General features: G+C 50.6%; 1 protein-coding gene across 1 annotated transcript in view; it reads left to right on the top strand.

Annotated features, from left to right (window-relative positions):
• PHF2 (PHD finger protein 2) overlaps window positions 1-14,114 on the top strand; it is a 112,686-nt gene that overhangs the window by 49,038 nt on the left and 49,534 nt on the right. Inside the window, exons 2-3 of the mRNA XM_054387273.1 lie at window positions 5,814-5,899; window positions 13,129-13,243. Of these exons, the coding sequence (XP_054243248.1) occupies window positions 5,814-5,899; window positions 13,129-13,243 (201 nt within the window). The remainder of the gene's footprint in view (window positions 1-5,813; window positions 5,900-13,128; window positions 13,244-14,114) is intronic.

Genomic DNA, 14,114 nt, shown 5'->3' with positions numbered 1-14,114 from the left:
GCAGGGACATCCTCCACTAGATCAGGTTGCCCAGAACCCTCTCCAGCCTCACCTTGAATATCTCCAGGCATGGGGCCTTAACCACCTCCCTGGGCAACCTCTTCCAGTGTTCCACCACCCTCATGGGGCAGAACTTGTTCCTCACATCCAATCTGAATGTATCCACTTCTAGTTTTGCTCCATTCCCCCTAGTCTTATCACTACCCAACACCCTAAAAAGTCCCTCCCCAGCTTTCTTGGAGCCCACTTCAGATACTGGAGGGCCACAAGAAGGTCTCCTGGGAGCCTTCTCCAGACTGAACAATCCCAACTCTCTCAGTCTGTCCTCACAGGAGAGGAGCTCCAGCTCTCTGCTCATCCTCATGGCCCTTCTCTGGACACACAATTCAAGGTCCTCACACACATTCATGCTATCACAGAACCACAGAATGTTAGAGGCTGGAAGGGACTTCCAGAGATCATCCAGTCCAACCCCACTGCCAGAGCAGGATCACCCAGGGGAGTCTGCACAGGACTCCGCAACCCCCCTGGGCAGCCTGCTCCAAGGCTCTGTCACCCTCACTGTAAAGAAATTTCTCCTCATGTTGAGGTGGAATCGTCTGTGTTCCAGTTTGTATCCATTGTTCCTTCTCTTGTTACTGTGCACCACCCAAAAGAGCCTGGCCACCTCCCCTTGACCCCCACCCCTCAGCTATTGATAGACATTGATCAGATCCCCTCTCAGCCTTCTCCACACTAAACAGCCCCAGGGCTCTCAGTCTCTCTCCATAGGGGAGATGCTCAAGTCCCCAAATCATCCTCATGGCTATAAGAGCAGTCCTGACCCATTCACCTGCTTCCTGCATGAAAAACCTGGTGGTGAGCTTTGGCAGAAGCCTGGAATGGGAACATCTCTCCCCTGTGCACACAGGAGTGGCAGAGGGAAGAGTCTGCAATAAAAACGCAGTGTGGAGCCTCTGAGTGCAAGTGCTTCTGTTGGTGCTAATGCTGGCTGAAGGCAGTGTGGGGTATGGCAGCTTGAGCAGCTGCAGTGTCAAAGGCTTTGCTTTTCATTAGTAGTAATTTTTTTTTCCCTTTAACAGTTTTGGTGACATTGAAATGCATCACTAATAATATTTCACTTTCATCTCATTATTAGATTAGTTTTACACTGCCTTAATCTGAGGTAGATCACTTAAAAACCATTTCAAAGTCAGCCATTAAGTTGTTTTCAGTTGTTGCACCCAGCTGTTCCTGGGTGCCCAAGGATTCATCTCTTATGCCATCCTTACTGCATCTGGGCAGAAAGGTGGCGTGGGGGTTCTGTAGATGAGCACCTCGGTAGAGCTGTGTCCTGGATGGTGCCACGGGGCCTGGATGGTGCCATGTGTCTGGCATCCTGGATCCTGTGACCAGCAGAACAGGGGAGGGGATTCCGCCCCTCTGCCCTGCTCTGCTCAGACCCCCCTGGTATGCTGCCCCCAGTTCCACAACAGAAGGAGGACATGGAACTGTTGGAGGGAGTCCAGAGGAGGCCACAAAGGTGATCAGAGGGCTGGAGAACCTCCCCTGTGGGGACAGGCTGGGAGAGTTGGGGCTGTTCAGCCTGGAGAAGAGAAGGCTCCAGGTAGACCTTAGAACAACCTTCCAGTACCTGAAGGGGCTCCAGGGGAGCTGGGGAGGGACTCAGCACTGGCTCCTGCTGAGGCTGGTGTCACGTTCTGGGTTTCTTTCACAGGTGCAGATGCTCTGCAGACCAGCCCAAGGCTAGGTCACTGCTGCACAGCTGCTGCCCCTCCCACAGCCAAACCTTGCTGGAGCAGGTCCAGAGAAGGGCAACAAAGCTGGGGAAGGATCTGGAGAACAGGGCTGGTGAGGAGCAGCTGAGGGACGTGGGGGTGTTCAGTCTGGAGAAGAGAAGGCTGAACGGAGACCTCATTGCTCTCTACAGCTCCCTGAGAGGAGGTTGCAGTGAGGTGGGGGTTGGTCTCTTCTCCCCAGTCTGAGAGGAAATGGCCTGAAATTGTGCCAGGGGAGGGTTAGGTTTGAAATTAGTAAAAATTTCTTTGCTGCAAGAGTGATCAGGGATTGGAACAGGCTTCCCAGGGAGGTGGTGGAGTCCCCATCCCTGGAGGTGTTCAAGAAACCTTTAGCCATGGCATATGGGGACAATGGCCATGGTGGTCTTAGGTTGACCATTGGATCTCAGAAGGCTTTTCCAGCTGAAACAATTCTATGACTCTCCAAACCAAATGCACCCAGCAAGAAATCCATGTTCCTCTTCTGGCAGGAATGTTCTTGAGGGGCTGTCTGTGTTTGTCTTTAACCATGGCATTCAGTTTTGTCTGCCTGCCTTTGTGTGGAAGCCCACAAACAGCTCTGCTGGTGGAAACAACTAGAGAGTTGGGTATTGTTCATGGGGAAAAGGGGCACAGAGTGGGACTGGTTCATGTGTTGGGTGAAGATAAGCTGTGGCATTTCAGTGAGGACATCTCCTGGACACTTTGTAGTTTTTCATGCAAGGATGGCAGCAGCAGCTTCTGCCTACAAGTGACTGCAAATGGCCAAGCCATGTTTGCAGGCTGTGTTGTAGTTGGAAGGGTTGGCTGCATCTTTTACAAGAGGGTTGGAGTTTGAGGTCAGTTTTGTTCCAGTGAAATCCTTGGACTTGCTCCCAGAACAAGAGCTCCCACCACACCGAGGCCTTCTGCCCCTGCAGTACCTTCTCATACCTCTTCCTGTAGCAATGTGTGCAGCACCCAAGGGTCTCATCTCCTTAGTATAGCTAAATATAGACTTTTCAAGCCCTTGTGGAGAGCCTAATCCATACCTTTACTAAGCTTAACAAACAGAATCCAGTGGTACAAGCAGCTGACACAGCCTTATGGCTAGAGGAATCCTCCCCATTCTCTTAGGCCTGCTCTAATCTGCCAGGCTTTGTTTAAATTTTCTGCTGCTTAATCTGCTGTTGGACTGCCTGTGCTTACTGCACTCTGAGGACTCGTTTGATGGGATGATTTTTCCTGTCTGCAGACTTACTCTTCAGTTTTCCATGCTGTCTGCCCAGGGAGGCCCAATCCATTTGTATTTTCTCAAGTTAAGTGTTTAATAACCTCGTCTTCTTCCCCCATCAGCCAAAGCTGCACGATTCCAAGATGCTGTCCTGTTTGCCAGCCTGCTCACAGGCTGAGCTCACCCAGAGGAGAGTTTCTCTGGCTGTGCTTGCAAAGCTGCCCTCACCCTGTACTCTTTGGTTTGAAGGGAGCTGGGTCTCATACCCACCCTGGCAGCAGCTGCAGCAGGATGAAAATACCCACCAAGCTTTGTGGCAGCAGCTTATTTTGACAAGACAGTGGTGGTCAAAGGGATTTGTTTCCGTCTCAGAGCTAGTTTGTCTTTCTCCAGCTCGGCTGCAGACTCAGGGTAGGGTTTGTGGATGCTCTGTCTGTGGTTTGCACTCATCATGTGTGCAGTTACAAATCACTGCATGCCTTGGATTCTGGAATGGTTTCCAGCCCAGCTTTGTAGCCAGGGAGGGTCATGCCCCTTGCGTGCACGTGTCTGTGTGTGTGCTGTGCTGCAGCCTGTGCCTGCACACCCCTGCACCTCCCAGAAAAGCCACCAAGGAACTCAGAGCTGCTTTGCTATGGCAGTGACTTGAAAGGCTTCAAAAACCCCCCTAGAGGTGGGCTTGCATGACCATGCATTATCCTTCCTCCATCCATGTGCCTTCCTGCCTGCCAGCAGCCAGGAGTTCAGGGCCTTGTGGAGCTGCTGGGGTGTCCCCCTGACCTGACTTTCCCTGCCATTTAACCTGGGTCTGGGTTTGGGCACTGTGCTGCTGTCCTAAAGAGCTTGAACACAGTGGGAGTGGTTTGAGAGGTTCTGTGAGCTGTCTGGCAGAACTGACCCACCCTGGTTCCTTGTCTGTGCCAGAGGAGCAAACGTCCTCTCCTCTGCTTCCTGGGGGTCAGAACCGGCAGCTGGCTCCTCAGAGTTCAGTGCACTAAGCACTGCCTTGTGCTGCCTGCAGGGCGAGGGGCTGAGTGCTGCTGTATGCATGGAGCTGGCATTGCCATCACCCCTGCCCAATCTCTTTCTCTTCTGTGGGAGAATAACAGCAGGCACCAGGACAGGTTAAAGGCTGCCCTGCTGGAGAGCAGCTCCGTGGAGAAAATCCTTGAAGTGCTGGTTGGCAGCAAGTTCTGCATGGGACAGCAATGTGCCCTTGTGGCCAAGAGAACCAATGGGATCCTGGAGTGCAGCAAGAAAAGTGTGGCCAGCAGGGCTGGGGAGGTTCTTCTCCCTCTCTAGCCTGCCCTGCTGAGACCACAGCTGCAATACTGTGTCCAGTTTTGTGCTCCCCAGTTCAAGAGAGACAGAGACCTGCTGGAGAAAGTCCAAGGGAGAGCCACAAGGATGCTTAGGGGACTTGAGCATCTGCCCTGTGAAGAGAGACTGAGAGCCCTGGGGTTGTTTAGTCTGGAGAAGAGAAGGCTGAGAGGGGATCTGATCAATGTCTGTCAATAGCTGAGGGGTGGGGGTCAAGTGGAGGAGTCCAGGCTCTTTTGGGTGGTGCACAGTAATAAGAGAAGGAACAGTGGATACAAACTGGGACATAGAAGGTTCCACCTCAACATGAGGAGAAACTTCTTTACAGGGAGGGTGACAGAGCCCTGGAGCAGGCTGCCCAGGGGGGTTGTGGAGTCTCCTTCTCTAGAGACTTTCCAAACCCACCTGGATGCATTCCTGTGCAGACTCCCCTGGGGGCTCCTGCTCTGGCAGGGGGGTTGGTCCTTTCCAGCCTCTAATACTCTGATACTGTGAACTGAAGAGCACTGAGAAGGCAGTGAAGTAGAGAAGCTCCAGAACTGCTCTTACCACAGTGTGACCTCTGCTTGTTTATGCAGGTGGTTAAGCTGAAGCTGCTTCTGTTGCTTCCCGTGGCTCTCTTGCCTCGCTGGTGCCTCCTGGAGCCGTGAGCTGCAGGCTGTGTCTCACAGCCCCCAGCTCAGACTCTGTTTTCTGTGCTGCACATGTGCCTTGCAGCCTGGGCGCCTCCAGCCCGAGCACGCAGGAGCAGGACCCTGTTGGCTTGGCCTCCAGTGCTGTTGAGCTGGCTGCTCAGCACACTGGATGCAACCCAGCACCTTCTCTTGGGTGCTTCCTTCCCTTGCAGCTTGGATTTGCTTTTGCCCAGCGCTGTGTTCTGCCAGGGGCCTGCACTGGCGGCACCGTATCACTGCAGATGTTGTGCCATCCAACACCATCTTGCTGGGTGTTCCAAGCAGCTGCCACGGTGCAGCCCATCTTCTAGGCAGACAGCAGTGCTGTGAGCTGTGTGTCTGCTTTTCCCTCTCATCTTCATGTGCTGTAACAGAGATGGAGCCTGTAGAAGGCTTGCCCATGGGTGTACCCTGCCAGGCTTGCCCTTGTGCCTAGCAGCTGTCCGTACATGCTTGGTAAGGAAGATGTGTTCTGGTAATTAGCTTTATGTGGGATGGTGCTTGGAGAACTCTTATGTAGATACAAAATAGTGTCTCTGGGGAAAAAAAAAACTCCCTGGCACACTCTGCCACCTTTTCATGGAGATCCACAGCGAGCTGGTGGTGGCCTTTTGACTGACATGGAGAAAGCAGGCTGCAGCAAAATACAGCCTGAGTGTCCCAGAGTACAAAGCACCTGAGCTGTGCTTTGCTCTAGGTGTGAGCAGGCAGCAGAGCTGCACAGCAAAGGCACAGCTTCTTGGGGCTGGGCTTCACCACTATTAGTGCATGCTGGCAGGGTTGGAGACTGTCTCAAGCTAATGTGGTATCTGCCTTTATGTATTGCAGCTGTGTGGGGGTTGAAGAAGAAGAGGCACCAGATATTGACATCTACCATTGTCCAAATTGTGAGAAAACCCACGGGAAGTCTACTTGTAAGTACCTTTGTGCAGCTGCTCCCCAGGCACACAGCAGGTCCTGAACATGGAAACCAGCGAAGCTTTTGGGTTCAGTACAAAAGGACACACCTAAATAAACACCTAAATAAACACCAGAATTTCAACCAGGAGGTGAAAAAAATGTTGGGAGGAAAAAAAAACTGTGGGCTCATAGAATCGTAGAATGGTCCAGGCTGGAAGAGACCTCCAAAGCTCATCCACTCCAATCCTCCTGCAGTCAGCAGGGACATCCCCAACTGGATCAGGTTGCCCACAGCCCTGTCCAGCCTCACCTTGAATATCTCCAGGCATGGGGCCTCAACCACCTCCCTGGGCAACCTGTTCCAGTGTTCCACCACCCTCATGGTGCAGAACTTGTTCCTCACATCCAATCTCAATCTGCTCTGCTCTAGTTTGAAGCCATTGTCCCTGGTCCTGTCCCTGCAGCCCTTTGCAAACAGTCTCTCTGCAGCCTTCTTGTAGCCCCTTCAGGTCCTGGCAGGCTGCTATTAGGTCTCCCCAGAGCCTTCTCTTCTGCAGGCTGAACACCCCCAGCTCCCTCAGTCTGTCCTCTGTAGCAGAGTTGCTCCAACCCCCTGAGCATCTTTGTGGCCCAAGCTTTTGGAGCTTTGGATGCAGCTCCTTGCCCTGGCTTTGGGCAGTGTGTGTGAGCTCATACCTGGAGATCTTCTGTCCTCAGGCCCAGCAGTGGAAGTGATGCTTTCTTCCTTGCAGGGAATGAGGTATTGTGGAAGCTCTTAGCACTGAGGGCTGGGAAGATCCTGCTGAGACTCCAGTGAGCTTTGGAAACAAGGTGGTGTGTTTGTTGTGGGATGAGGAGAGTGAGAAACAGTCTGCTGTGCTTGGCCTGCAGAGGAAGCTGAAGCCATTTCAGTAGCAGTCAACATTGTAGGATGTGTTGGGGGTGCCAATTCACAGGAAAAAGTTCTTCTGAGTAAAAAGTGACAGTTGAGCTCAGTGGGAGTTTTGTCTGGGAAAGGGCTGTAGAATGTGTTTGCTTTGGTCAGATTAATTCACAGATTCTTTCTGTTATTCAATGGGAGGAAAAAAAGAGAGAGAAGAGGAACCAATTGCTGTGAAAGATGAAAGGTTTTACTTGAAAGCCGTTTGTGGTAAATAAGCACCAACAATGCAGAGGTTCCCACTGCTTTGCAACCTTACAGCACACACAGAGGAAGAGCTCTGTGCTGGTGTCCCAGGAGCTGTTCCTTTTTTAGTGCAAAAGAAGAGATGCCTGGAAACTTGGCTACTGTGGTGTTAAAATTCTCTGATTTTCAAACCAGGCAGCTTTTTTTTTTTCTATGCTGCTTTAAAGTTTAGTTAAAAAAAATCTAGGAGGAAAGAAGAGGAGCCTGAAATGTTCATTTGAGGGGAAAAAGTGTAAGAATAGTTTTCCACTTGGGCTTTTTTCATATCACATGTGAACTGGAAACCTGAAATGACCTGCAGCTGTTCCTGTCTGCCAGATGGTGTGCTGACAGCACTGGCCCAAGCAGGGCACCCACCAATTGGAGAAGCTGGCAAAAACTCCTTGGGGAGGCTGCTTGTGAAAGGCATCAGTCTGTCCCCACAGGGTGTTTGGATCAATCTTTCTAAGAGTCAATCTTTCTAATGCTTTGTTGGAAGATTTCTGACAAACACACTGCAAACTGGTCACACAAATAACCTTAAATCCTCTTCAGGTGAGCAGTTTGCTGATGGGAGAGGCTGTGATGAAAAGTGGAGCATGTGCTGCCACATGAAGCAGCAGCACAGGAGTTCAGCCTCACTCAGGGTTGTCTGACACTGAGGGGTGTCTGATGCTTTGGTTTCTTTCACTTTGCTTTGAATTATGAAAGGCACAGGTCCTATGAGCAGCAGCTGAGGGAGCTGGGGGTGTTCAGCCTGGAGAAGAGGAGGCTGAGGGAGACCTCATTGCTCTCTACAGCTCCCTGAAGGGAGGTTGGAGTGAGGAGGGGACAGCCTCTGCTCCTTGGTGGCAAGGGACAGGAGCAGAGGAAATGATTCCAAGCTGCACCAGGGGAGGTTCAGGCTGGATGCTAGGAAATATTCCTGCACTGGAAGGGCTCTCAGACATTGGAATGTCCTGCCCAGGACAGTGCTGGAGTCCCCATCCTTGGATGTGTTCAAGCAGCTGTGGAGCTGTGCTTAGGGACATGGTTTGGTGCTGAGCCTGCAGTGCTGGGTGGAGGGTTGGACTGGCTGAGCCTGGAGGTCTCTTCCAACTGGGTTTTTTCTGTGATTCTGTGATTTTGCACCTTCTGTGAGAGGAAAAAATCAGAAGCAGCAGAATTCTGTCATAAGGAATTAAACTCCAGTGCTATAAAAATCTGTGCTGTGTAATGTTAGAACTGAAGAAATGGCAGTTCAGCTGAGAAGGTTACAAGCTTAGTACACCACTTAGAATGAGGAAAGTTACAAGTTCTGCATGACACAGAAATGTGCCCTGGTGGCCAAGAAGGCCAATGGGATCCTGGGGTGCCTTCAGCAGAGTACGGCCAGCAGATCAAGGGAGGTTCTCCTCCTCCTCTACTCTACCCTGCTGAGGTCCCACCTGGAATGTTGCATCCAGTTCTGGACTCCCCAGTTCCAGACGGACAGGGATCTGCTGGAGAGAGTCCAAGGGAGGGCTCCAAGGATGCTGAAGGGCCTGGAGCACTGCCTGGGGAGGAGAGGCTGAGAGCCCTGGGGGTGTTTAGTCTGGAGAGGAAAAGACTGAGAGGGATCTGATCAATGTCTATCAAGATCTGAGGGCTGGGGGTCAGGAAGGAAGGGACAGGGACAGCCTCTGCTCACTGTGCCCTGGGATAGGACAAGGGACAATGGATGGAAACTGCAGCACAGGAGGTTCCACCTCAACATGAGGAAGAACTTCTTGAGTGTGAGGGTCCCAGAGCCCTGGAACAGGCTGCCCAGAGAGGTTGTGGAGTCTCCTTGTCTGGAGCCTTTGCAGCCCTGTCTGGATGTGTTCCTGTGTGACCTGTGCTGGATTCTCTGGTCCTGCTCTGGCAGGGGATTGGACTGGAAGATCTCCAGAGGTCCCTTCCAACCCTTAACAACCTGGGATTTGTCATCCTGTGAGAGTTGAATCACCCACGGTCTTCTGATGCTTTCAGAAGGTTTCTGGCTATCCACTTCCTTTTATCCAGGAAAAGCCCAACTTGGCAGTAGATCTCTTGGTATGCAGCACAGCAGGAAGTGTCACTAGTGTGGCAGTACTTATGGTCATGTCAGTGTAAGAGGTCTTTGGTGTGGTGGGAATCCAGAATGTTCCTCCCGCAGCACAGCAACACAACTTCATGGTGCCTTCATATGCGTTGCAGGATGTACTGAACCACCCATCAGGGCAGAGCAGTACAGCAATATTAAAACACCAGTTCTTGCCAACCTTACCATGTGTTTTGGTGCCCTGGGAGACCTCAGGTTCTCAGACTGCATGTAGAATGGTGGATCCTGTTGAAAAATGGGGCTGTTACCCTGTAGCCCCTCCTTGCAGGGTGCAGAAGTCCAGGGAAGTGAGGAGGCTGCTGAGATGCAGGCAGGAGCTGCCTGGCTTAATGCAGTCATTCCGTCCTGCTGCAGGGCTCGTGCCTCTGCTGGTGCTGCCATGAGGCCCTCCCTTCCCTTTCTTTGTTAACTGGTTATAGGAGCTGTTTGAACTGGTTACTGAGCACTGGCAGTTTGGTGATAAAGGAGTAGGACTTCTTCCAGAGCCAGGAGTTCCCTAGTAGGATTTAGAATCACACAATCATAGAATGATCTGGTTGGAAGGGACCTCCAAAGCTCATCCAGTCCAACCTCCTGCAGTCAGCAGGGACATCCTCCACTAGATCAGGTTGCCCAGAGCCCTGTCCAGCCTCACCTTGAAGATCTCCAGGGATGGGGCCTCAACCACCTCCCTGGGCAACCTCTTCCAGTGTTCCACCACCCTCCTGGTGCAGAACTTGTTCCTCACATCCAATCTCAATCTGCTCTGCTCTAGTTTGAAGCCATTGCCCCTGGTCCTGTCCCTGCAGGCCTTTGGGAACAGTCTCTCTGCAGCCTTCTTGTGGCCCCCTTCAGGTTGCTCTAAGGTCTGCCTGGAGCCTTCTCTTCTGCAGGCTGAACACCTCCAGTTCCCTCAGCCTGTCCTCATAGCAGAGCTGCTCCAAACCCTGATCGTTTTCATGGCCCTCCTCTGGACCTGATCCATCAGGTCCATGTCCTTCCTGCACTGAGGGCTCCAGAGCTGGACACAGTACTCCAGGTGAGGTCTCAGCAGAGCAAAGTGGCAGAATCACCTCTTTGGATCTGCTGGCACTGCTGCTTTTGATGCAGATTAGCAAAGACTGCAAGCTTAGCAAAGGGGAACACAGCCACCAATTGTGTTATGCAACTCCTCTGGATTTACAAACCTAGGTGGATTTCTGGCATGCACATTCCCTGCTCTATGCTTTCCAGATGGCAAATGCAAAAATCATTTTCCTCCTCTTACAGTTTTCTACTTCAGCAGTGTGGCTTAGTGTCTGCTATTTCAGAAGATTGCTTCCTGTCACACAGCATTTTAAGCCAGTTCTGCTTAATGAAATTTGTAGGGACTCCTATTTGGGAGAAATTGTCCACATTCATCCAAAGCCTTCTGACATCGCTGCAATGAAATGGAAGTGCTTTGTTTGGGCAGCCTTGGCTCATTTTCATAATGTAATCTGAAGTGCTGGGGTTGATTTGCTGTCTCCTTTGCAGCACTGGAAATCAGACAAAATTCCTTGGCATTGGTGAGTATAGAGAGCCAAAGTCAGGCTGAAACTATTACAACCGAGTAGTTACAACATTAATGTAAATCGGTACAGAGCAGGAGGCTTCTATGAGTTCCTTCTTCATAAAGAGATCTAAAACATACCTCTGAAGTCTAAAATGATTCCTTTTGAGTTTTCATACAAATAGAATGTATGCCCTGCTTCCTCTGGAGGGCTTTCTGTAGAAGGAGCTGGTTGTTCCAAAGGTCAGCTCTGCATCCCGAAGTTCTGCAGAAAGCCAAATCTGGAATCACTTAAGAAGAGGCCAAAGCTATTTGTTGCACATGTTAGTGGGCCTGGAGTCCTGAGCGTGCTCCTCAGGGGGAAGGTGAAGCACAAAGAGAATGACTGAAAGTGGATTGGGTACAGTGCATTGGAGTGCAGCAGCAGCTTGATGCCGTCCGGGAGATGGCACCTCCTGGGCAGTGGTGTGGTGGTGGAGGCATCGAGAGGAGCATGATGCCAGAGGGGGATGATGCCAGAGGGGGATGATGCCAGAGGGGGATGATGTCAGAGGAGGATGATGCCAGAGATGGGTGATGCCAGAGGGAGATGGTACAAGAGGTGGATGATGTCAGAGTAGATATTCAAGGTGAGGCTGGACAGGGCTCTGGGCAACCTGATCTAGTGGAGGATGTCCCTGCTGAGTGCAGGGGGCTTGGACTGAAGGAGCTTTGGAGGTCTCTTCCAACTCAAACCATTCTAGGTTTCTATGATCCGCCTCTGACATACTCCCTGTCACTCAGTGCTGGGGGAATTAGCCCTCCAGAGCTTTTTGAGGACTTGCAGTGAGTTTCCTAACTCAGCACTGCTTTGGTGCTGTTCTTTTGCAGCACTCCCTGCTATCTGCAGGGCAATGAAAGAACATGCTAACATGATAAGCTCTTTAATTTTCACTGTGCCAAGTGCCACCTGTTTCAGTGGGACTTGTGTGAAGAGTCCCAGTGTTGCTTTTGATCTGCTGAGAGGGGGAGGAGGCAGTCCTTGGAAAGGGAAGGAGAGGAGGAAGGTTTGGCATTCATGTAGGGCTTGTTTCCTTTGTTACCAGAAGCATTGAATTAATACACTAAGCCTGAGAGTCATTAAGATAAAGAACTAGCAGCTTTAATGAATATATCCAGCTAGGCTGGAGAGCTGCATGGAACTAATAAAACCAGCATGCTTTCTGCAAAACCTGGGCTGGATTCACTGGGAGACAACTTGAGTTATTCCAGGGCTGGCTATGGGAAAACAAAGTTAGCTTTTTCTGAACCTCCTGTCTTTACAGCCAAGGCCTCCAGATTGCTTTCTTCCTTGTGAAGAATGATGTGGATCATCTGTGTGAAGGATGATGTGGATCATCTGTGTGAAGGATGATGTGGATCATCTGTTGTGAAGGATGATGTGGATCTGTGTGTGTGTGCATGTGCAAAGAGTGCTATCCATGTCTGGAGGAATCTGCTTCCATCCCTAGCTGCTTTCAGCAGTAGTAAGAGCATAAGAGATCTTGATTTGGAGGTAAAATGCTGAGTTTCATGACATAAAATAAAGCTGGAAAATAAAAGTAAGTTGTAACATATGAAAATTCTGAGAGAGGCTTGAAAAGAGACAAACCTGCACTTGGAACAGAAAACAGTTTTACTTCCAAAAGGAGCCTGTCTGGACAACCTGTGGAGGTAGGAAGAGCTGGGAGAGATTGTGCTGACTAAGAGAAAAATCTGGACCAGTTTTTCCTGCTCTGTGCTGTCAAGAGGCAAGGCAGAGCCACACTGGCATTTGCCTTCCTTAGCTGTGCTCATTCCACCTGCCCCTTTCTCCATGCTGAGCTGGCCAGTGTGTCTGTCACCCACAGGGAGGACAGTCGAGGGGCTTTCAGTCTGCTGTCATCAACAGAAGGCCTGAGCCTGGCTTGCCTTTCAAAACCTGGGGGAAGAGTTCTGCAAACTGCATTTGTGGTGCCCTTGCAGTTTGCTTTCTTTTTTTCCCCCCCCTTCCTTTTATGTGCATGATGGATGTGAAACCTGCCGCTGCTGGCCAGCCCTTTAGACTAACGTAATTCGTAGCAGATATGTTCATGAAGGTCTGTGCTGCATATTGAGAGGGCAGAAGAGTGGCTTTGTCAGAGCTTGGTGCTGGGGACCGAGCGTGTAGTCTGGCAAGCACGGAGGGTCCAGAGCCTGTGCTTGCATCGAGCCTGCAGTAGCTCTGCAGCTCTGTAATTATCCGTCTGGTTGCCCTTATGTTCCAAACCCAGCACTGCTGGGTGTGCAATGGATCTCCAGGCTGCTCTCTGACTGTCTAGCAGCGAGCTGGGAGCACTGCTAACCTCTGCAGGGGTTCCCTCCGCTCTGCTGGCTTCACAAACCAGGTGAAGGTTGGTCCTTCCCCCAAGCATTGCAGTGATCCTCTTCTGCCTTGACTTACGGTGCTGTCCCCTTCCTTCTCTTGCAGTGAAAAAGAAAAGAAATTGGCACAAGCATGACACTGGGCAGACAACAGAGGTCAAACCTGTGCAGAACGGGAGCCAGGTCTTTATAAAGGAGCTGCGGAGTCGCACGTTCCCCAGGTACGTCGTGGAGCCTGGAGGGGGCTGGAGAGGCACCACATGCACAGCCAGCTCAGGGATGGTGCTGAGCCTTGCTGCAAGCACTGCAGCAGAGTGCTGAAGCTGAAGGTAGTGCTGCTTTACTACAGGTGTCCCAGGCTCTTCCCTGCTTTACCTTTGTGCAGCCATATTCAAACTTCCTCTTGCCTGAGCCCAGTTCCTGTGCCTGCATGAGAAACTAACCAGTTTATTGCAGAGAATTATCCTGCTCTCAACACCACTGCTGGTGCTGCTGGAGGCTGTCTCCATCTTGAAAAGAAGAACAATGACATCCTCAGCTGCTGCAGTGACAAAGCCTCTCTTATTTGTGGTAATGAATAGCACTAATTGTTAGGTGACATGTTCCACACTTTATTAGGCTGCTTCACAGCCATTAGTAAGAGTGATGATTTTCTTCTGGTTCTTTAGTGTAGGCCTTGGCCAAATAAATCCTTAATTATTAATGACCAATTATTTTAGAGGAGTCTTTGGAGACTGGTGAAGTGTACTTGGGAAACACAGAACTTCCTTTTTAAGGAGAATTTAATTTCACATTTGATTTTGGATACTAACATATTAAAGTTTGTGAGAAAGAAGCCCAAAAGAGTTCCTGCATGATGCAGGCTTAGACTGCTGAAGGAAAAGACTGAAAATACCCCTGCAGAGTGTTTGCAGTGCTTACAGATGTGTTTCACTCAACTCATGACCCCATATTTTTACTTGCTTGGCCATTTATATTTGGCCTGCTAGACTTTTGTCTTGGCTCTTTTGTGCTTTTTTTTAGGTTTGGCTTGTGTGTTTTTTTCTTCATTTATACAGAGCAATTTGACAGCTTGCAAAACTAATTGCATAA

Source organism: Indicator indicator, chromosome 15, assembly GCF_027791375.1.
Source record: "Indicator indicator isolate 239-I01 chromosome 15, UM_Iind_1.1, whole genome shotgun sequence".
NCBI lineage: Eukaryota > Metazoa > Chordata > Aves > Piciformes > Indicatoridae > Indicator > Indicator indicator.
This window is presented reverse-complemented; position numbering and strand designations above follow the sequence as displayed.